General features: G+C 46.8%; 6 protein-coding genes across 6 annotated transcripts; 1 reads left to right on the forward strand and 5 right to left on the reverse strand.

The window, feature by feature from the left end:
• Positions 1–1,980: 1,980 nt before the first annotated feature.
• Positions 1,981–3,253, reverse strand: T069G_07734 (phosphotransferase enzyme family domain-containing protein; the record flags this gene model as incomplete). The annotated part of the gene is made up of 3 exons (XM_056174944.1): positions 1,981–2,374; positions 2,449–2,936; positions 3,023–3,253. The coding sequence occupies 3 exons, from the start codon at positions 3,251–3,253 to the stop codon at positions 1,981–1,983; spliced, it is 1,113 nt and encodes a 370-aa protein (XP_056025893.1).
• Positions 3,254–4,822: 1,569 nt separating this feature from the next.
• On the reverse strand, positions 4,823–6,400 carry T069G_07735 (glycosyl hydrolase family 30 TIM-barrel domain-containing protein; the record flags this gene model as incomplete). Its single annotated transcript, XM_056174945.1, has 4 exons — positions 4,823–5,285; positions 5,352–5,398; positions 5,450–5,530; positions 5,594–6,400. 4 exons carry the CDS (start codon positions 6,398–6,400, stop codon positions 4,823–4,825), a joined length of 1,398 nt encoding a protein of 465 aa, XP_056025894.1.
• A 2,545-nt stretch (positions 6,401–8,945) lies between these two features.
• Positions 8,946–10,707, reverse strand: T069G_07736 (fungal cellulose binding domain-containing protein; the record flags this gene model as incomplete). The annotated part of the gene is made up of 6 exons (XM_056174946.1): positions 8,946–9,481; positions 9,532–9,709; positions 9,758–9,973; positions 10,036–10,425; positions 10,473–10,575; positions 10,631–10,707. 6 exons carry the CDS (start codon positions 10,705–10,707, stop codon positions 8,946–8,948), a joined length of 1,500 nt encoding a protein of 499 aa, XP_056025895.1.
• Positions 10,708–11,910: 1,203 nt separating this feature from the next.
• On the reverse strand, positions 11,911–17,544 carry T069G_07737 (ankyrin repeats (3 copies) domain-containing protein; the record flags this gene model as incomplete). Its single annotated transcript, XM_056174947.1, has 5 exons — positions 11,911–14,427; positions 14,485–16,823; positions 16,869–17,022; positions 17,073–17,307; positions 17,354–17,544. The coding sequence occupies 5 exons, from the start codon at positions 17,542–17,544 to the stop codon at positions 11,911–11,913; spliced, it is 5,436 nt and encodes a 1,811-aa protein (XP_056025896.1).
• Positions 17,545–18,473: 929 nt separating this feature from the next.
• On the forward strand, positions 18,474–19,481 carry T069G_07738 (uncharacterized protein; the record flags this gene model as incomplete). Its single annotated transcript, XM_056174948.1, has 1 exon — positions 18,474–19,481. One exon carries the CDS (start codon positions 18,474–18,476, stop codon positions 19,479–19,481), a length of 1,008 nt encoding a protein of 335 aa, XP_056025897.1.
• Positions 19,482–19,781: 300 nt separating this feature from the next.
• T069G_07739 (glycosyl hydrolase family 7 domain-containing protein) lies at positions 19,782–21,421 on the reverse strand (the record flags this gene model as incomplete). The annotated part of the gene is made up of 3 exons (XM_056174949.1): positions 19,782–20,153; positions 20,214–20,910; positions 20,973–21,421. The coding sequence occupies 3 exons, from the start codon at positions 21,419–21,421 to the stop codon at positions 19,782–19,784; spliced, it is 1,518 nt and encodes a 505-aa protein (XP_056025898.1).
• Between the last annotated feature and the right edge of the window lie 2,069 nt (positions 21,422–23,490).

The raw sequence follows: 23,490 nt of genomic DNA on the forward strand, positions 1-23,490 counted from the left end.
CTTGCACCAACGATAAAGGTTCATGTGAATACTTGGATCTGGTCTACTCAGCACACGATCTAAGTATGCTCTCTGCGGGCATTTTGTGGGTAACAATTGGGAGCATATTGCTCTGTTGGACATTGCACCGCATATATAATTTGCCTTCACACACTCCACCTAAGCCACTCACAACTCTAGAACCAGCGGCCGCTAGACTTCGCCGTACTGTCGGATCTGTTTTCAGACGCTTTCTTCTTCGAGACTCTATTCGCTCCATGTTCGGGGCGTACCACTCGCGTACAGGTCACCGTTCTCCTAAGCCTTATTGGTTACCTCATTATCTGGTCCTTTGTTAGCCTTACGTATCAGACCTGGGTGACACCTGTCAAGAATCTCCCAGGCGTTTATAATACCCGTACTACACTTGGTCCATGGTCCGATCGTATCGGTGTTCTAGCCTACGCACTCACACCATTATTGGCGATGCTCGCTAATCAGGAATCTGAGCTGTCTTTTCTTACAGGAGTACCATACCAGAGCTTCAGCCTTTTACACCACTAGCTAGGTTATATAATACTTCGCCTCTAACAACCGCGGCCTCTCGTGGCGCGGCAATGAGTCGTCGAAACATATCTCGTTTGGGGAATCGTTTCGATGACAATTTTGACATTGCTTGTTGGATTGAGTACAACGTGGGGCATTCGTCTTACTGTATATGAAGTTTTCCGCAAGCTTCATTACAGTCTGGCTATGCTATACATTGGAGGCTGTTGAGGCCATTGGGATAAACTCAAATGCCTTATGCTACCCTCTCTTATTTTCTGGTTCATTGATCGCGGCTGTCGTCTCATGAGAACAGGTCTCCTTCATTATCACATTCTTGACTCTGGGCCTGTAGGATTTCGAACCTGTACTGCCGACATCACATTATTTCCGTAACCCAAATATGGAGATGTGCACCGGCTTGATCTAGCAAATTATCAAGATCCTTGGGCAGTCAGCCAGCATTACTACTTATACTTTCCTGAAAGCAGTACTTGGCAATCGCACCCGTTGACTCCTCTTAATGCACCCCGAGTTGAAGCTGGACGCGTGAAGCATTCATACATCATCCGCGCAAAACATGGAGAGACCAAAAAGATTGCTCAGCTCTGTGTAAGCAAATAAAGCCCAGCAGTGTATCCAGATAGTAAAACGACACCAGTAAAATTGACTGGCCCATATGGATCACACACTGTGGACAACATCGAGCCTCACAGCAATGTTCTCTGTGTTGCGAGGGGCACTGGTATCACCTACGTTTTACCAATTTTACTGCAGCTTGCACAATCTCCGCGTCCTGTCCGAGCTAAATTTAGTCTAATATGGTGCATTGAGGAGATAAGAGATCTGAAATGGGTCAAAACAGAGCTGAACATCCTTCAACAAGCTCCTGAGGACATGAATCTTGACATCAATATTTTCGTCACTCAGGGCATTGCAACTAAGATCGAGTCTAAGGGAAAGAAGCTCAATCCCACTGATATTCATGTGAAAGACGCAACAAGTGTCGTAACATCAGGAGCGACAAATGGCAGGGCCCGAAGCCCATGTCTACATCAAAGCGATGGGATCAATGGCAATCGGCGCCCAGATGTTGCTAAATTAATTAGCGATTTCCTAGTGAGCACAATTGATGGACCAACCATAGTATTCTCTAGTGGCCCGGGAGCAATGATTAGCGACGTTTGTCGGGCTGTTGCAGGCTTTAATTCCCTAAGTAAAGTATGGCGTGGACAACGACGGTACGACGTAAAATTCATTGGGGAAGAGCGCATGGAGTTGTAGCGATTTTGAACCGCATTTTCAACTTCTTTAAATAAAAGAATACATATAGATGTTAGGCCAACTGACGAAAAAGATACTTTGCCCGTCAAGATTTTGCTCAACTTTACAAACGTTGATGCCAAGATCCAAAGACAAAGCAAATATTGACTTTTGTATTCTCAGTCATTCATACTAAGCAAAGAGGCATTGAAGATCATGCTCTTCAAATGCTTTCGCGTCTTTCCTCCAAGCGCTAAGCAAGACGTCTCTTCCGATCTTGGCAATATTCCGACCTTCCTCCGGTGTCCCCCATCCAGGCGTCGTAGATCCAATGCATACTAGGTGAGCACCGACATGAATGAGCACGCGGAAGATGACATCAGTATCAAGCTTGCCGTATCCCTCTACAAAGCCGCGAATAATCCAGAGGGCGGCATCAATATCCTTGTATAGTTTCAGCTGCCATAGTTCGGCAATCAGCTGGCCGAGGTCTTCGGCTCGTACACCGACCTGCGCCATTTCCCAGTCAATAATCCGAACTGGAACCAGCTGGCCATCTGCAAAAGTAATATTTGGCAGCAGCACACTATAAGTAAGAAAAGGTCAGTTCTCGTACCAACAGCGAGACGTTGCATGAACTATGTTGCACTCTCAACTTACTTGCCGGTCCAAAAGTCACCATGGATTGCACTCAGTTGGCTCTCTTCTACCAATTCAGCCGTGGCCATCTTTACAATTTCCTGCAAAACGTCCTTGTACTCCTGTAGAATGGTTGGGAACATGTTCACCCTTCCAAGCAGTTGGTCATAATTGATGAGCTTTTTGATGTTCCGCATGTCTGTATTCTGTGCGAACAGATCACGCAGGCCCTGCTGCTCTGGCTGGTCGCTCCAATTGTGGAATTCCCGCAGCCACCGACCTAAACCCAATCCAAGTTGAAGGCATTGTGGTTTGACTGCCTCAGAAGTAGCAGGTTGATAGTGGCGGAGAGCATAGTCTTTGAGATTGACAGCATTAGACACGTATTCCTGAATCTGAGTACTACTTTCAGGGTTGAAGTGGTACAGTTTCGGAGTCCCAATTTCGTATGTCGACGAAATCACGTGTGGAAATTGTGAGAGGAATCGTAGGCCTTCCTCTTCAATGTTCTATTAATGAACAAAAAATGCGCACGAATTGAGTATTAGTACTTGAGCTTTTCTAAGGTGTGTGGAAGACCGATGGGAGAACTCACGCATCGAACCATTTTCAGTTTGAAGTCGGGATGTTGGGCAACATATGCTTCGCCATGTTTCAGCACAACCTCGGACACACCGTCTGGCAGAGGCTTCTGAAGTTTGGCGTGGTAAATGAAGTTTGCAGTCCCCCCAGACAGAGGTGTGAAAGATGATACAGCATAATCTGTACCTTCCAGCTCTTTTTGCACCGTCTCTTGGATCCGTTTATTCGTCTCTTCTGCCGACATGATTGGGAACCGGAGATTTGATGCGACAACCTGAACAAAATATAAAGGCGGCGGACTATCTATCCGGAGTGTGTGCGTGAGTTGTTCAAAGAATTGCCCGTCAATAGAAGAAGTGGTAAGATATCGAAACAAAGGGCAAGGTTATTTATTGTATAGGTTCTTTCCCCGATAATAAATAATAGTAGTGCCTACCTATATACTCCCTAATCTAGGCCGGTAGGAAGTTCAAAATGTGCTCCGTACCGAATGAGCTTACACATGTACTACGTACTACATACAGCTAGGACGTAATTGCAGCCTTTCGCCGGTGAGTCAGAGCTTTAAATGTCTCAACCTGGAATGGTCTGCAGCGTGTGGCAAGTCTCTTTTAATATCCCCAAATACTATATTAAACATCCATCAAATACACTCCCCGGTTCATTAAAAGAATTCTCTAGCAGAAGATCTGATGCTCTCTTTGGAAGTTACAGTTTTTCGCAAGTAGCTACGCTCACATCACTTTGGGGAATAAACGATCTGTTACCCCGCCTTCCCAAGAGGATTGCTGTAGTTGAGCCAAGTTCCTGTTACGACAGCCCCAAGTATAGAGTACCATCTTCCCGTCCACTTTAGCTAGCGTTTCTAGGTATACAGCACTCAGGAGTGGCTCAAAAACATGCTTCTCAGTAGGTACCTGCTAACTCGTAGCGCGATCTCAATGTTGTGAGGGGCCAGCGAAGCCAAATTGACCCCGCAGAGAAAGGAAGAATAAACAGCCGCGTGAATGTTCGAGAAAACGGGGATAATGTATATACGCAAGCTCCAGATCGCACTTAGTGTAACGAATTTGGAAATTATCGATACGTTTATTAAAAGCCTGTACTGGAATGTCACTAGGAAACGCAGGTTGATGGCCAATTAGAAAAGACATATCCAGACTAGGCCGGGAATTTGATGCCCTTTAAATCGTTGACTCAGAAGCCCCAAGGCTAATGCACGCGCGCCTTACTGTATGTACGTTAATCATACCCTGCAGGGCTTGACCGAAAAAAATTATGCTACAGTCGTATCATACAGATCCGTTAGTTTTGTCGTTTTGTGATCTTATGGCTATATTGCGAGGTAAACATTTTGTAGCTCTATGTTGTTGTGGGTTTAGTTGCAAGTCATCAATCAATGCTACTTTTTAATACTTTACTGCTCCGCTAAGAACCCTCTCCGATGACTAGGTAGCTCAAGACCAACTCACTGTTCGGGAATGATTGCGGAGTCAGCATTGGAAGAGAACAATGGATAGATGAATCTTATGCGTAGATCAAATCGCACGCGTTACTGTGGATATCCGGATATTACAGCCAACTCAAGTTATCAGCATGCGCTTAGCCCGCCGCGGAGCGAGTCAACCATCACGATATTCGTTCCCAAATCCTTAAGCTGATATTCTGGGAGAATGTTACTATAATTCGGCTATTCATACTACTACGTATAGAGAATTATGTATATTAGATGGGAAATAACCAATATCGACCCGACTACTGCATTATCATCTTTCAAGATGCTGATTATGAGTGTGCTACACTAGACCACTGCTTACTCCAACCAGAACGTCTTCATAGCCCTTGGCTCAACCGTCACCTTGAGGCTGCTGCCACTAATCTTGTACCGACTCTGCAAAGTAACGTTGTGGCTATTATCGGTCAAGTATTCGCTCAATTTTCTCTTTTTGATGCCCTCCAGATCGATAGTCAAGTCGTAAGGGAAATGAGCTGCATTGATGACGGGGATTGCCACAGTACCATTTTTGTTGACATAGGCGGTTACATAGACGTTTTCTACGTCGCTTGTTGCATCAATGCGTACAGACCCTGGTCTAGCAAATCGGAAATATTGTGCAAAAGCCCAGAGTCGAGATGATACTTCGTAGTTGTCGCGATCAAGCCGAATGAGAGCATTGTCGCCATTGGAGTTCTGTGCGCACCACCAGTGAGTGTAACCCGAGGTGTCGCTATTTACAAAAGCGTTGTGCATATACAACGCCCATTGAAAGCCCTCACTGACATGAATTGTTAGCATCGACCTAGAGAGAAATGAGGACTATTTTGGTACAAAAGATACGTACGCAAGTTGGCCGCTGTAGTCCCAAGTGCTATTCCACGGACCGGTACCCTATGACGCGTGTGAGTAAATAGCAAAATAAATCTTTGGGCGTTATCTTACATCAGCCCATTCTGTCATAATGTTTTGCTTTCCACCAGCGTTGAATGGGCGCTCAGGGTTACTCTGGTAGTTGTGCCACGTCTGGAACTCGGTCAGATATCACATCGACGTTTAGCTTTGAGAGGGGCGTAATGGAGAACAAACCGCAATGTCAAAAAACTTCTCTCCGCCCGCTTGCTGAAGCTCGTAGAGAATGTTTCTTTCTTGTCTTGCGCCAGTTGCATCACAGCAACTGACATCCACTTTGGGGAAAGCCCTTTTGAGTGTAGGATATAAGACCTCCAAGAAGTCTTTAGCCTGGTATCCGTCTGACAGCATACTCTCATAGGTAAAAGGGTTGAAGTCAGGCTCGTTCCAGGCACCCAGAAGAGAGACATCGATACCTTCTTCCTTATAGAACCGGACGTATTGAACGAGATAATCGGCATATGCTTGGCGCCAATCGTGCTTGCAATTGGTGCCACGTACACCACATATTTGTCCACCCAAGTTCTCTGTTCCAACCGTCTTCATACATCCAGGAGCAGACCAAGCATCGGCATAAACAAAGAGGTCGGGATTATACTTGAGAGCCGTTTTGGTGAGATTGAATTGGCAATTATCGCTGCCATCCCAGACATAATTGAACTTGCCTTCTGGAGTGGCGGGACAAGTTGGCAAAATAGTGGTTCCTGGGGAGGATCCAATGTCGTTTCGGACAATAGACAGACCTCCAATATTTTCGTCAAAGAGGATTTGAGTGACCTTTTGTTGGTTTTCGGGCGATAAGCCGGAAGACCCAAACTGTTGACAAGCAATACCGAAAGCACCAGAACAGCCGCCTCCAATCATAGTCTGATAAGTTTGACGAGCGTTGATCTTAATATTAGCTTTGTATTGAGAGTTGGTGTTGTATGACCATGCTGAGCTTTGACCTAGCAAGGCCAAGACAACCGATACAGTGGACATCATCTTGAATGAGTTGAAAAAGAGATTGACTGGGAAGATTGAGTCTCAGAACACTGCTCGTCTGGATCAAAGGGGGAAAATTACCAACTCCCAACACGTCCATTTTATGTCAACTGCTCTTCAGAGCCCCCTCTCGTGCTCTGACTTTGGTCTTACAATGGATACTCGTACATTTATCCGGCCACTATTCTATACACATATTCGAATCCTTGTCGCAAGGCATCTGAGGTTGGGCCATTTAGCCTTTTTATCCGCGATGACGCTTTTTGCGGAGATGAGGCAGGGGTTCAATCAACACCAAGCCAATCGCGCACACTGATTCAAGGCATCTAAAATAGCGAGAAGTTTCGGTGTTGGTTAAACGGATGTATAAGAACTCTACAGTGAAGATGAATTTGATCATAATTCTAGATGACAAATATATTTGTTACTATTGATGTCATGCGCTGTAGACATATCTGTCGGTGAGATGTCACTGAGGCATTAGCTTCAGCAGTCAGCGGATTTTGGAGTTGGACTTGCCTAGCAACTAGTACTATGCGCTAGAAGAACTATTTTCTCTGCATGGCTATATGATGCTGCGGCGAAAAATGTTCCCGAACTTCTACAAAGAAGTACTATGCCCTCGAAATAGTTGGGATATTGACCAACAGGCTATACGTAGCCAGTGTTTGCAAGCCTCAAAGTTATACCTCTTATCATCATGCAACTACTAAACGTACCTATGCATGACAGCACGGTTGGTTGACACAGCAGAGCTGAACTCGTAACTCAATCTAGAATAATAAACTACGTCTTGTAGTCAATACTTCTAACAATTAATGTATGTTTTTCGGATATAGTTCCCTATATTTTTACATCGGAATGGCTTCTCTCCATCCCAAAGCTCCCCTACCATTTTCCTTATTGTGACGAAAGTAGGTGTCTCCTACTGGATTGCCATCGACATAAATCCACTTTTCAGCTGTTTTGCGTCCGGCGCTTGGCCTCTTGTCATGAATCTTCTATTGGCCGATGTTACCTCAATCATAGATCGGTTCCTTATTCTAGCCGGAACTATGTGATCTAGTTCCACACCATTTTCAAGTACGTTTTGAGACATCGGCGGAAGAAGTCATCGGGGAACTATAGCTGGTATTGGGAGAGTATAGCGAGTAAGTAATGGTAATGTAGAGAAAGAATGATATTACGGTATGTCAACGACGCTTAAATAACCTTGATCATTCATTACTACTTCTCCGCGGGATTTCTACAACTGTGACTTATATATATTTCTCCTTACTCATGCATTATGACCATGTACAGTACTCCTCGTCAGCAAGTTGAGTATGCTAAATGCTTGACAACCCCAGGATTCATAGGAGCAATGGCTCCATCGTTGCGCCGGTGCCTGTTGCAAACTCATCCCGGTATCCTGAACCCGCCCGCATTCCTATTTTCGCTCAATGTAAGCCTTTGGAGCATCATCAACTTCATTGGCCCAGTCAATTATCTCTTTTTCCATAACTAGAGAATCTTATGAGAGGGGTATTCCACCATCTTGACTAATAAGAGAAAGGCGTAGTCAACGTGAATCTGTATCCCCAGCATCGTCTCGGCAAACCGGCAATGGATGGCGCTATCGGGACTTTAGCCGATGCACCCCACAAACATTGCAGATACCGCTAGACCGGGGATGCCACACTTGATGATGAGAATCCGGGAAATTCCACTCAGAAGACGAAATCATCATATGGTCTCAATTTCAATGCAAAGCACTCTGTAGTCTCCTATGAATGGAAAGCCATTGGGTCGAAATTTGGTGTCCTTTTGAGGGGGCAAATTGGACGTTCAAACATCAACTTCCAAATGGCTATTATAGTTTTGATACACCCCCATTCATACAATTTATCGTCTTTAGTTTTATTCAATCAGTTTCTGAATGTTCAGTATCATTAATTAATTTTGATGTAAGATCATCATATTACAAGTAACCCACAGCTCCTTATACTAACATCGCCATCGTTGAACCAAGCCTGCAGTTAAGCCCTCACATTGTTTGCTGATCCCGCCCATGGTAAAACGGCCGGGCCTAACCTACAAAGTAATCCTAGCCCGATGTGTCGGATCCAGCCGCCAACTTCTCAAGTAGATAATGAAGATGCTTCATCATTATTATCACAGCAACATAAATAAATGGTCGTATTTTCATAACAATTGGTCGTGTTTAGGGTTGTCATTTTAAGTGGTGGTGCGAATTGAGTTCGTTCTAATGAGAGAAGGAATATCTTAAACGTCGGTAGCCGTTAGCGGAACAGAAGTTGAAAGGACCATGTCTTGTTAATATCTATTCAGTAGTGTATTTCCAGTGGCTGATGTTTGTCTAATACACCCCCATTTACAGCCGCATGACATGGCGACTTCTTCAGATGTGTTGCACGATGAGACCATTAAGTCAGAAATGATGTCAGAAATAGATGCGCATATATATTCTAATGGCCGCTGAAAATATATACCAAGGAAGTCATTCCAAGTGAGATAAAACATCAATTGGCCCAAGCGTCCATTCTTAATTTTGACTAAACTGTACACCGATGTCGATGTAATAGAAGTTGGGATCTGCTGTCGCTGGTGGAGTAAATGTCTTTATGGCTTGTTCATTAACAATCTGCTCCCCCGTTGGGCTGGTAAGGCGTATTCCAACAGGCAAATTGAAAGGTCCTGAACCCTGTGGAATTACCCAGCTTCCATATCGTTCTTGTGGGCGACTGCTGGTGTAGTTTGGATCATGTTCCAAAGCTACCCAAGTATCGGTGCCTGCACCCTTGATCTCAATCTTGGTGACCGATCCGGGTCCATTAGTATTCACGGCTGTCAGAGCAAAATAGTACGGCCCCCCGCCATTTCGAAGCCATATATAAACATTTCCAAGTTTGGGGCAAGCGACTCTCTTGTATCGAGTCGGAATTACACCATTAGTGAGTGAACCGTTGCCCTGCAAGCGGCCCATGGCAATGTCCGAGAGATCGAGATGAATGCTGTCGGCCGGAAGAGGGCAGCCATATTTAAAATCGATCTCTCCACAATGATCGGCACCGGGGCCACCTATGGCAAGTTAGTCAGTGCTCTCGCTAAGTCTAAACCGAATGTCTTACAGCACCACTTGGAATTTGCGCTACAAGGGCAGCTGTCTACTATTTCCAGTGTGATCGGATCGGTGTAGCCAGCTTCTCCTACAGCATAGTCGGTTCCGTCTGGTTTTGTCTGGATGAGCTCAATGCATTCGCCACAAGACAGGTAGTTATCTAGAGCTCCTGGCAGAGAAGACCAAAACTATCTTGACATTAGATCAGTAGCAAAATAATGAGAAGTGTCTCTTACCTGCGAATAGTAATCTCCGTTTGGTGCTGCAAAGTTGCCGCGAAGAGTAGTGCCCGTAGGATCTTTGCAAAGTAAGGGGTAGGCTGTGCAGAAAGCATCACAAGTTGATCCCAACATAGGATCTGTCCAGCTCGCGGTAACACTGCCTTTGGTGCAGAGACCATAGAGGCCAAAGCCACAGGCTCCGCCGCTTGTCAAGCCGAAATGCGTAGATCTCTGGAGCCTCGACAGTCAGCACGTCTCAGGAGAATAAAGGGTGGCAGGTGTAGTCGCCTTACACTGTAGTGCCAAGTCTCATTGCTAGTTACATGGTGGACTTCCGGGTACATAGTTCCTGATTTGCAATCCGCCGAAGGTGGCGTGGCACAGGTGCAGCCACCCGTGCAGAACTCGGATGTGTCATCAGTGGCACAATATGATGGACAGCAAACATTATCCACTAGAGTCCAGGACCCGCAGCTAGAGGCAGCAATACTTGGGTAAGGAGACTGGGAATGAGGAGCAACCGTAGCAGTATCGGTCGTGGTATACGTGGAAGCGCCACCAGTTGGTGAGCCGCCCCCAGGCGAGGAGCCGGCAGATGAGGATCTGGAAACTGAGCTGGTAGATGAAGATCTCGAGACTGAGCTGGATGAAGTTGATGATCTACTAGTAGTACTGCCGCCACCCTATACTTGGTTAGAAAACGTCTCACAATAGCTGTAGAAACTCATACAGTTGAGGCAAGACACTGAGAATAGAAGTCGTTCACGTAAGTGCACTGGGCGCCAGAAACGCAGCATGTTGGGCCGGCCCATCCATTACCTCCACATTGGCCACTAAACTCGAGTTAGTAGATGAGGTAGAAGATATCATGGCGTTCAGTGTGCTCACAATAATGCTGCGCAATTCTGCTGAACTGACAGCGAAATAAGGCTTGCAAGAGCCAGTAGACTAAGTTTACGAGCCATTCCGGCTATTACGACTATTTGGGAAAGGCGAATACCTCTAGTTCAGACGGCTTACTGACGGTCTTACTCTTTTAGCTTTATATAAATGCAGTGGTATGACTTGTTATGCACCGAAGTTCTTCGCTTGAGGGGGTTCTATTTAGGCTGAGTATTATCAGGTGTTTTTGGATCGGATAAGCGGATGTCCAAATGCTAAAAACAAGGGCCCAGGCTCTACACCGCTGCAGAGCTGGAGATGGGCCTCGCGGGACGTAACAACCGTGATAAAAGAGCTTGCCTATCAGGTATTGGATGGTTAATAGCAAAAATATGTAACACTGGAAGCTGGTGACCAGTGCTTAATGCCTAAACGTGTATATAAATTACCAACAGCCTACTCGCTTCAGCCTGCATCAGGATGTTTGGAGACACATTCAAGGGCATTCTATTAGAATAGGCTTATTTCTATATTTCCCAGAAACCTAGGTCATCAATTTTTGTTATTATTATTACCTTTTATGTAGAAATAATATCCCGCTTTTTGTTCAATGCCACAGTGAGCCCATGGTCTAAATTACCTCTTATAGCATTAGAGAGGAAACTCGATATTTTGGAATGGCTATTTCCGTTCAAACCCTCCTTCCCTCTTCGACACGCCGGCTATCATATATTGTAGGGCCAATAGTGACATTCTCTCGAGCCACCTTTTGCCATGCTGCTCTCCTCTTTGTATGTGCTCCGTTGTGTAACGGGAAAACTGCAAACTGGCCAACGGCGAGGTGAAATATTCCACTAGGTTATTTTGCCGAATATTCAACCTCACGCTCTTATATGCTTTAGGGTCAATTGTGATTCCTGTAGCAGTTAGACCGCACATGCAAGTCATTGCTTCAGTGATCTGGGATCGTGAGATTGAATGACCACCTAGCTACAGCCGGGAATGTAGGACTGTGCGGTATTACCGCGTCCTAGCAGCGTGGAATCCAGCAGCCCCGCCACACTCACCCACCAAAACATACATTGGATTCACCCAATTAATCTGAGAATATTACCTCGCACTTAATAAGAGTACAATCTTTCTTGCCTTCTTTTCTCTCAAACCTGAATGCTATGAAGTTCTATCGTTTACATTGAAGTCAGTCTACAACCGCTTTTATTTTATGGTATAGAGCCACAAGGTATAACAGTCTATGTTGCGCTCACTCATTCTTCTCACATGTTGCTTTAATAAAATCGACTCTCTTCTGTAGTGGGTGGCTTTTCTTGCCCACTTCCCTCATTGTGAAATGATATATCGCTGTTGCTTCCGTAATAACGTTGCTGCTGGTTGTAATAATTCGGGTATCCCTGGCCCTGATACGATTGTCGCGCTCTGTCTGGTGGTGGCTGCGCCGTCTGAGAACTGTACCCGCCATACCGCGCTGGGATGCTACCATCATATGCGGAATACCGCTTCGTGTCCTGGTTCTGAGCGTCACTGGTGTTGGAATTATTGTACACTTCCATATTGTGATACTGTCCGTATGGGTGAGCGCCTGTTTGTCCTGGGTATGCTGTGAATTGCTCTGTCGGATTATTCATTGGAGGGGGCGACTGTTGCGATGGGCTGCTGTAAGGAATGCCGGCTTGCGGCATTGGGGCTTGGAAATGGGCACCGGGATCCGCCCTCTGAACATGTTGCGGTGCAGGTTTTCTTCTAATGACTTCCAAAGGCGCTGGGACTGCCATTTGCGCAGACACATCACGAATACTGGCAATGGATTCCCTCTTTGGGATGAATGCTGAGGGTTCATGAGGCGACCAGCTATTCGTTGGCTGAATAGAAGCGGCGTCATAGTTAGCTTGAGGAGGCGACATAGGGACCGGAGTTTGAGACGTAAATAGGGCGTGTGTAGCCTCAGCGACTGCTGAAACACTGAAAACTTCGGGATATGTCGAAGGTTCAATATCCGGAGAGGCCGTCTCTGGGGCCGCCTCCACGGTTGTCTCTACGGTTGCCTCTACAACCGTTTGAGAATCGATGGCTATAGCTGGCTCGGAATTCGTGTTCTCATTCGGCTGGGGATCGCTTGCAGCATCATCCCCGTCATTTAACTGAACAGCGGAGTCCGGCATAGCATTTAATTCCGAGATCTTTGGATGCTCATCCTCGTAAGGTAATCCTTGTTTGCTCACGTTGGCCGACCGAATGATGCTCTCCAAGGTGACATTGCCTGAATCTGCAGCCGTCTTAAGAGCGTCAAGAAGCACGGTAACGCGGTTAACAAGCACCCCCAAACATTGCCACTGTTCGCTTGAAGAGCCAACAAACTCATCTTGATCCTCATCTTCAGATTGTTGGGTGGCTTCAAAGGCTGTCTGAAGTGCATTCTTGTTTCTCTTGCTGGAATGCATAATATCAGCCCCGTTATCCAGCAGAAAGGTCACAGCCTCCACATCACCACGTCCAGCAGCTACAATCAAAGCAGTGTCGCCGTCATTATCTGGCAAGTTGATATCCGCCCCTGCATTGAGCAGCACCTGTAAGGATTCCTTTGGCAGATATGCGGCAGCATTTATGAGTGGTGTTGAGGAGTCGTATCCTCCAAACACATCCAGGTCTGCTTTGGCATTGACCAGCATCTCCAAGATGTGAGCCTCACCACGCTGGCACGCCGCGACAATGGGGGGCGAGTCTGTCCCGAGTCCGAGATTTGGATTTGCACCCTTCTCCAACAGTAAGGATACAATATCGGATCTACTCGATTCGCAGGCCCCCTGAAGCGCGGTACCTGCTGCGAAGTTGGCATTTTCGGTGCATGCGTTCACCTCAGCTCCCCGATTAATGAGCTCTTGGACAATTTCATAGTGTCCTTCAGCAGCGGCAGTTTGCAATGCCCAGCCATTTTCGTCGTTGATATCCGCACCGGCATCCAGTAGCAACTGCACCATTTCCATAATGCCATCAAACGCAGCCGCCGTTAAAGCTGTTCCGTACTCTTCCCCTGTGGCGTTCGGATTTGCGCCAAAGCTCTGCAACAACAGCCTCACAGTCGTTACCTTCTCTCTGTCGGTCGCATTATAGAGGGCGTCGCTCAATGTTTCCTGTGTTATGGAACCGTTTGCATATTCCCAAGCCAACTGTAGCATTTTGTCCTGTGGTTCGCTGCACGTTGCAGCCTCGGTAAAAAGGCCATTGACATCTAAGCCTTGGCGGTGGTCTAAGAGAGACTTCACAATGTCCCAATTCCACTCTTCAACTGCAGAATCTAGAGCGGATTGAAATACATCTGTCTCATGACCAAAATTGAGTAATTTGTTGAATACTTCAATTCTTCCGGCAGCGGCAGCAGCGATAAGTGCTGCGCTATAGTCTTGAGGAGGTAATTTGTCTGCATAGCTCTCAATCAAGTACTCAAACATCGAATAGTCGGCCAACAATGCTGCCAAGGCAAGAGGGCATGGGACGTCTTCATCATCCGACTTGAAAGTTAGTGACACATTGTGCTCCACGAGCAGCTCAACAGCTTCACGGCTCCCAGAAGAAATGGCTGCGTTGACAACTGGCCCAATATCATTTGCAACAGCGTTCGGATCGGCGCCTCTTAAGAGCAACTTCTTCATGACTTGGATGTGTCCGCCGAATGAAGCCATATGCAGTGGGGTTTGTTCGTGAATCTCTGCAGCATCGTCGATTACTGCACCGCGGTTAAGCAGTTCCTCTACAATATTGGGCCGGCCTAGATAAGCAGCGAAATGCAGCTTGCGATGGGTTAGTCTTAAAGATATCATGTAATAAAGCAGCCTCAAGGAGCTTACCGGAGTATTGACCAATGAGTCTCGCTCTTTGATCTCGGCTTCATGGCCATTGCGTATAAGAGCTGCAACTAGTTGTCGGAAGCCAATTGCCGCCGCAACATGTAATCCATTTAGCGTCTTATAGTCGAAGTTATCAAATGTGGTCGTCATGCGCGCGTACTCGATCATCCAACGACGCCGAATCGTAGAATCTGGTTTCCAAAAGTCATCTTCGAAACTTAAATCTTCGGCAATCTCCAGAGTCGCGTTGCTAGCATGGTGTAGCCAATGCTTAACAGTATAAGCCAAGGCTTTGTCTTTGGCCATTTCAGCTTCAGGATCGTCCTCCTCTTCGTCTTCTTCGTCCTCCTCTTCATACATTTCTTCGCTGTCCGAGTATTCGTCGTCGTCGTCATCGTCGTCACCGTCCTCCTCCTCCTCGTCTTCCTCATCATCCACTTGCTCGGCGGCACTGGCATTTTCAGATTGAGCATCTTCTTGATCAGGATTGTGCTGTTCATCTTTGTCAGAGATTTCGGCCGCTGATTCCTTAGGGACCGGATCCGGCATGGGGAAATCCAGAGTGTCCTTGATATGAGTGAAGCATCGTAGAGCTATCACACCATGTTGCCACTTGATTTCCTCCTTGGACAATCCGAGTAGTTCCTTGGCATTCTCTGACAAGTGCGTCTTTACAATTATGTTAACAAAACAAACAACAGAGTCAGCTTTACTCGTTCGCTTTAGATATAGAAGCGGTTTGCATTGCTCAATCAACTTGCGCAGCTCGCCCTTTTCCTGATCCGTAGATGACAGCCCTGCGAGCAGACTAAGCTCTGATTCGGTAGGATCTTCATAGGTCAACACCAAGGCACGCAAAATTTCCTTGATTTTCTCGACGTGAGTCTCATTCAGCTCAAATATTTGGCGCCAGGAGTGGTCCAGTAGTGTCTTCAAATCTTGAGGCATGTTTTCGAGAATCTTTCGAACTCTGAGGTCGCTTTCAGTGTTGGAAAGCTCCCCTAGTTGGATACATGTGATGTCGATCCACTGGGTATTTTGGGCGCGCTTGCCTACCAGACTGCTGGCGAAGTATGCGAGGGCTTTGTTGTATTGTTTTTGCTCTCCAATTGCCGTAATCATCTTCTTGGCATGTTTACGCAGCTCCAATTGAACTTGATTCTCATATCTGCTGTCTTCCAAGTCAATCACGCGGACGCCGTCGACCTTGAGGGCTGCGTCAACATTGTGGGACTCTCTACTGGTAATAAACCATCGAGTCGGGACACGTCTAGAGCCCACGGAACCCAGAGCTTCCAATTCACCTGCGATAAACTTCATCAGTTTGATGGTCGAGTCCGATTCGGCGGGCAGAGCATGAAGGTTGTTGAGCACGAAATAGACCCTGCTGCCAATGAATTCATCAGCGAGCATATCTTGAATTGACTGCCACATGTTTTCAACAGTTATTTGCGCTTGCTGTGACCGACTCGCATCATCTTTTCCCTTTTTCTTAGTGAATATCTTCGCGTATGGTGCGAGCGTCTCTTGTTGGTTGATGAGTTGCCTTATCACGGACTTCAAGACATCCTCGGCGGTAGAATAGTCTGTTGTCGTATCACAGAAGAAATACACAAGGAGAATTGGGCCCTGTCCGGTATCGTTCTCTTCATTCTCGCGTATTAGCTTCTCAATGCCCTGCAAGGCAGCCATAGCGGCGTTCGTTTTGCCTCGGCCTTCGCGACCACGGACATATAAAAAGTCCACCGTCTGAGGAGGCTTCTCTTTGTCACCATCTCCTGTGTATCGCAGCCACTCCAAGTATTCAGCTTCTTGAGGTATCCATGACGAAGGTGTGAAGGATTGTGACAATGTTTTTCTCTTCTTTTGAACTTGGGCGCCGTCTAGTGCTTCCATTATACCGCTAATCATGGCGCGGTCAATGTCTCTCACCGAGTTTAAGCGATTCCTAACGGATAGCTGAGCTCCATGGATGATCTTTTTCACTGGATCCCGCACCATTTGTGTCCATCGATCGTCTTTTGGGCCATCAAACTTTACCAAATCGCGGTGATTGCAGGCCAAACCAAGCTCTTCAACCCCAGGGAGTGTTGCAGAGTCCCGGTTGACGAATTCGGCATATTGCTTTGGTATAAGATTCTTGGTAAGCCCAAAGAGGCTTGGAAGGCCAGCCATTTGAGAAAAGTCAGTTGGATGCTCTTCCCAGAAACAGAACAAGTCGATTTTCGGATTGATTTTCCCCACTAGACGCATAAAGTCATGCTTGAGTTGTCGCAGTTCCTCATCGCCTGGCTTCATGAGCTCTAATAATTTTGATGAAAATGCTACGTCCACCTTTTCTGCAAAATGGGCGTACATTGCTGCCACAGCCGCAACAGGAGCACCGCTGAATGGAGTGCCAAAGAAAATGCACGCGGTGATTGCCTCAAACATGATGGGAAATAGATCGCGACGAGAATCTGCAATCGTGATCGCTTTTGCGACTACTAGACCACCCATGCTATGTCCAATGAACACGATCGGTCTCCGTTGGCATTTCTAATTGCTCTCCGTCAGCTAGACTCGCAATCGAGGGTTCGATGGCTTACTTCTCTCTTACTCCTCAGTCCAACTAATAGGCCCATGGCAATATTGCCCATGAATTGCTTCACCTTTAGTTGGCCCGTCCATGCTGAATCGTACATATAGAGCAGCAATCGAGCCCGTGGGAAATCTCTTTGCAAGCCATCTGCGTGTGTGGTCCAGTTGAAATCAGTCTTACTAGACTTCCAGCTATCTTCTGGATTGGCTCCTAATCCTGGGACAAACACAATGCTATGACAGCTGTTAGAATAATAAAAAAAAGCGTTTACCAATAGATTGGACGTACTCGAGATCGGGAACAATGTTCCCTTTATCAAGTGGATACAGCTCTTTGATGCCTTGCTGCACAATTTCGTAGCCCTTTTGCTTCTTCGGCGCGGCTGGGTTTAGGTTGGGATTGGGTCCTTTTCGTGTTCCTGATCGCTGGACATTTGCCGACCGCCGCACGGTTGTCGATCGCTGTACTTCAAGAGACATCTTGAGAACTTGGAGGTTTTTTTTTTTTCCTTTTCTCTTTTTATCGCATTTGATCCAAAGCCAGTTATTTAGAATTGTTCTGGCAAGCGTTGGTTTATGATTCAATTGAGGCTCAAATGAGGAGCTGCCTCAGAGAGCTCCAGGGGTCCGTCGTTCCTTAGGCAGAAACTTGATGTGTCAAATTTCCTAACCTGCTGTTCATTGTCAGATACTATAAACAGGGTGTCTAGCGGCTCTCTTTGCATGGCCCCCAAATTTCCCGTGCGGCTGAGTTGAAATCTTGATGAAATATGGGTCCAGTACTTCACCTCGTCAGTCAATACAATCCGCAGAATCGACTGAGTTGTAAACTGTTTCTAGCGCATAGTCTTTTTTTACCGATGGGAACTATGATCATCATTAGATGTCTTCTTGACAGCATTTCTATAACGGCCGTTGACTAGGTATGTTGGAATCCATTCTCAAACCATCACACCTCCATTCATTGCGGCTTGTTTATTAATTTCCGCGACAAATGCGGAGTGCAACCCACTGAGTAGCCTCTTAATATCCCAGCTGACGCCCCTACAAGCAGCCATTGTGGCTAGTACATGTATCCTGGCCTGGCCTGGAACCATGCGGGCAAATCCATCGCGCTCCTCTGTCTCCGTTCGAGTTTCGTCAACAGCCAATAGGAGGACAATATATTATAAACTCAGCCTTGAGAGTGCTAGGATCAGAGTCAGGCTCCTGCTTTCTAGGCAGCTGGCGGAAATTACGAAAAGAGCAGTTCCTTAAAGCGTGAATTTATAATTAACTGTTCTCCTTTGAGCAGTAGCAATCGTAAACTTTTAGTTCGCTCAGGGATTCCATGAGGCCAGCCCTACTTGGGGGGCTTCAAAATCAGCCAGATCCCCGTGGTAGCTCTGTACGGGTGATGACATTCCGCCATGGCTTCAACCATAGAGAAAGCTCCGCCTTTTACGATTCAATTGGTTGGCCCGACCGTCGAAGAGTTTAACAGGGATACGCAAGACGCAGCACAACTGGCGAGAATCTTGCCAGCAACCGCTCGCTCTGGGAGAGACGAGATCTTTGGCCCTACCAGCGACTTACAAGAATTCTTGCAGCAAGAGCTTTTTGTGAGAAAGATTAATGCTGTTCAAGATTGGTTGTGGGCCTGCGGCCGACCTATGCCTCCTCGGCCCCTGCATCACCAACGAGTGCTCTCCCGAGACATTATTGTTACAGAGAACCCGGAACTGCATCTCATATGGGGTCCTCAAGGAATTCACTTGAAGCCACTGCCGGAATATCTACTAGACTCCTATTTTTGGAAACAACACATTCTGTCAAATGCGAACCAAGAACACACTGAGCTGGAGCAATGTGCTCGGGGATTTTTATTCTCGTACTGTGCTCTCATCGGACACTATAGCGATTTCCGCATCGCACGCGAAAAAGGACTATTACCAGATGCCGTGACTTGGGAGTACTGGAAGATCCTTTCGAATCAAATCTTGCAGCAACATTGCTATTCGACAGTCAACCCCAGGTACTGGTACGGCGAACTCCGGTTAGGGCGCTTGAACAAGGTATACCGGTTTCGAAAAGGTCATTTATTGAGAGGATATTCCAGGATATCTGGTTACGCCATTTACGGAGACTTGATTCGCGACAACTTTGCGTCACTAATTACCGTGCTTGGTTATGTGGTTATCGTCTTAACAGCAATGCAAGTCGGCCTGGCCACGGACAAATTGGTTTCCAACAGTGCCTTCCAAGCCGCTAGTTACGGTCTTACCATATTCTCCATCATTGCGCCACTAATTTCTGCTGTCGCTATTTTATTTTTTGTTTCCATTTGGGTAATTAGCAATTGGCGCGCTACGAAGAACTTTGAGAAACGGAGATTCGTGGAAATGGGAGTAGAGCCGTTTTGGCGGGATAAGTACTAATGATCGAAAAGTTGTCATGTAGCCCAAAAAAGAGAATCAGTAGCTCAGCAAATATACTTTTGTAAAGAGTTCCATGTTCTTTCTATATAATGCTTTTATAGCAAGGGGTCAATATTCTTTGCGAAAGCCAGTTTTGCCCAGCAGCTAAGCATTCATCGCAACACCAAACAGCCATAGTTCCAATCAAATGACCGTCTTTGCTAGCATCAGAAGTAGATACAATAAAAATAAATCCTACATCTAGTTGAAGATGAGACAATTCATCTACAGCCTAACATCTCAAGCCGCCACCAAAGCACCTTACAGGCACTGAGAGTAGAATGGGTTCAGAACCTGGCAAGTGTAGCCGCTAGCGCATCTGGTAGGTCCGGTCCAGCCAGTTCCACCACACTGGCCGTAGTGAGTCTGGGTGGCGGTGGGGGAGCTTCCAGTGCTGGACGGGGGTGCCCGAGTGGTCGAAGTGCCGGGAGGGTTGCTGCCAGTGTTGCCGCCAGTGCTGCCAATGGGTCCGAAGCGGATGTTGGAGTAGATAACCTTGGAGTTGGGAGACTGAGCTTCGACTTGGGCGGGAACACCAGAGCTGGTAGAGCAGCTTCCTCGCTTGGCGCCGGGGGTGGAAGCAGTGGCGTTTGTTGGGTAGGTGGAATCCAACCAAAGCATGTTGACCGCGTACTGCGTGAACCAGTCAGTAATGTAACAGAAATCATATCAACTATTATGTTATAAACTCACATCATCCCACAAGCTCATGACCAAGACCATTCCGCCCTGGAATGCCTTGTTGATCTGAGCAAGGCCGCCCTTGTCTGTGAATGAGGTGCCGCCAAAAGCTGTCTGCTCAGCTGCACAGTAGGCGGTGTTGATCGTGTTGCCAGAGTAGCTGCCGACTGAAGCGCTGGGCTGCTGGAACTTGACTCCATTCTGGACATAGTATCGGCTAATTGAACCGTCGGTGGCGAACTGGGTCACGACGGTCAACTTCTTGGTGGTGTCAAGAGTGAATGATGAACCGGGTCCGTAGAAGGAGGTGTTGCCCAGGCGGTATGGGTTCCAGTCGCAGCCATCAGGGTCGCAGGTTCCGCCATATCGGTCATTGGAGTAGGTTCCACCGCAAGAATCGCCGCTGCACATTGTCTGGCCGACAGTCTCGCAAGGGTGAGGAGTAAGAGCCTCAGAAATGGAGTTTGCCTCCCAGATATCCATCTCGGAGCAGCAGCTTCCGTGACCACCAACACCAGTGTTGGCGTTGTTGGAAGAAGGCTCCCAACCCTCAACGTTGGCCTGACCGTTGATGAACTTCAGGTCACGAGGGCACTGGCTGTCACAGTAACCTGTGCCGTATTTGGCACCGGCAGCATTGCCTGGGTACTTGCTCTGGCCACCATCGGCATCCATGGAGACGAAGTACAGCGCTCCGTTCAAGCCACAACTAGCAATGAATTAGTCTGCGAACTGTGAAACCAACTGTGATGTTAGATGGTGATTACTTACGGCAGTTGGGAAACATCAACGTCAAAAGAGAACTCGTTGCCAGAGAGTGTGAACTCCTGGTAAGTGGTATCAGTTGCCATCAAGTAAAGACGGGCGCCGACATTCGACTGAGTAACAAATTGAATGGTGAGAGCGTCGCCGCTGGTGGTGACTCCGTAAGTGCCCGAGTAGTTGGCTCCATCCAAACAACAGTTCTTAGCACAAGTCGCATCGTCGGGGCACAAGGTTGAGCTCCAGGTGTTGCCATCGTAGCAGTTGGTGGTGCTCTTGGTATCGTGAGTCCAACGCCAGTTGGCATCAAGAACCACGGAACCTGATTGAGCTGTGCAACCGGAAGCTGTGCATTTCTGCCATGTCAGAGGTGGGTGAGTCTCCGCTTGTTGGGTGCAGACCTGCTGAGCACGAGCAGCAGCCAGGAAGGCCGAGATGGCGGCCAATTTCTGATACATGATGTTCAGCCTTTCGTTACTTGAGATGATGTACACAAAGATGATGTGTAAGACTCTTGGAGTATCCGAGCTGATAGAGAGATGGAGAGAGAGATGGAGATACGGCGGAAAGATCTTGGACTATATATAATTTTCTTGCCACACACATGAGAATAATGAGGCTATCTTCGCCGGCTATTATTCCTGCCTAAGCTTCTAATTCACATGGTCAATCGGCACTACAACCTGGTCATTTACCTGCAATATCCATTTTGCTGCACGGCAAAAGCAACAATGCACTCCTACCACACCGAATACCTTCCGATCACTAACTAGTTTGAAGGCCCGATTTCCTTAGGCAGATTAAGTTGGTTCAATTGCCTGTACAGAGAAACCCCGGTATATTTCGAGTACATACTCCAGTGATCACGGCCCGGCAATGATTCACAGGTCTCGATACGAAACCTCATAAATTATTATCTACTTCATTGCTTTTTGGCTACCAAACTTCTCAGCCAATCAAGTAGCTAACCGGATATGATGACACAGAATTCACTCGATGCTTTATGTTTTACTTAGCATCATCTGTCTTATTGTTGGTCCTGTTATTGGAACCTCTTCATACACTATTGCTGCAAAAGCAACCAACGGCTCTCGGACAAAGTGAGATTAGAGATGAGCGGAAGAGAACAACGTGGGGAAGTGGGGCCTATCCTTTCTTCTGTAACCTTCTTAGTAGTTGCTAAATGTTTAGCCACTTAATTGGTGAATTTTTAGCCGCTAGTTTATAATATCTTTAGCCAATAGCCCATCTACTTTTAGCCACCGGTTTGTAGTCTTCCATAGCGTTGCATTGAGTGACTAAAACACACGATGAGACCCAATTGAAGGCAAGGGCCCAAAGCATTTCCTTGATTGAACACTTGTTATAAGTGGATATACGGAATACGTTATCCATCATGTTCGTATCAGTGAATCTCGTGAAAGTTTTACCTTGAAGCTCTATGCTCTGACTACCTAGGTAGGCTGGGGAGCATATATCTAATGCAGGACGGATTGTCGCAACCCAAAGTAAGTGGTAGCGAAAATGGAGAAAGCATAATTACCCAGTAAGAGACCGTGGCTATTGGCTGTAAGGCGGGGTACAGCAATCTCCAGGCTGAGCATCCCGGCCTCGTAAACTCCAAGGGCCCTTATTGCCTATTTAATTATTCCGTTTCGTTCCTCACAGGAATATCCGAGCACAGTGACCTTGCATGGCTGTCGTCCGCCAATAGGAGGACTCCTGCTCCTGGATAAGATGAGGCTCGCCACTTATAGTTTCTGCCTCTATTGAGGCTGGTTAGCCTGATCTGTTACGGTTTGGTGTTTATTATAGCCGTTTTATAAAAGCTCTTCAGGCGTCTCCATTATGCGGATTGGCCGAAAGTTTCGGGGTATTGTAAAGTCACATTTCATGAACGGATAAACCGATCTACCTCATATCCACTTGGGGCGTTATATTTGTATCAAGATACGCATGTTTTTGGGTCGGTTCTAGCTTCGTCATTTCTGATCACCGACAAGCGGCTGAGCCGTTACCTATAGTCATATATATATTAAAGCAAAGATGGGCCGTCTACTAACTCGACATGTTCTTTATTTCTCATGCTGACCTTTATCATATTGCTTATCGGTATAAGCGACTGCACATCATTGACCACGTGTCAGAGTCCAGTCACACAGGATATGCCTCCTTCTTCTTTGAACCCGGATAGGGGCATCTGAGTTATCAACTAGCAAGCTAGGTGGCTGAAGAGATTGAATAAAGGATATAAGAAGGAGCCGCCGGCCCTTTATTTCCAGGGAGGTCAGAGATAAATACAGTCCTTTGTGTAACCCTAGCTGCGTGGTCCGTGAGAATGACGGTGCTGCCTTCAACCCTGACTCTCTCACTCTTCCTTTGAGCCGCCGTTCCTGACACCACGAGGTGATTTTACGGATGCATCCTTTACATCTCATGAGGTACACTTGGGCATTCGGCAATCGATACACACTGACAGATGAGTCCGAGAAAAAATACCAAATTGTTGAACTATGAGCTGAAATTA

This window comes from Trichoderma breve, chromosome 5 (assembly GCF_028502605.1).
Source record: "Trichoderma breve strain T069 chromosome 5, whole genome shotgun sequence".
NCBI classification, from domain to species: domain Eukaryota; kingdom Fungi; phylum Ascomycota; class Sordariomycetes; order Hypocreales; family Hypocreaceae; genus Trichoderma; species Trichoderma breve.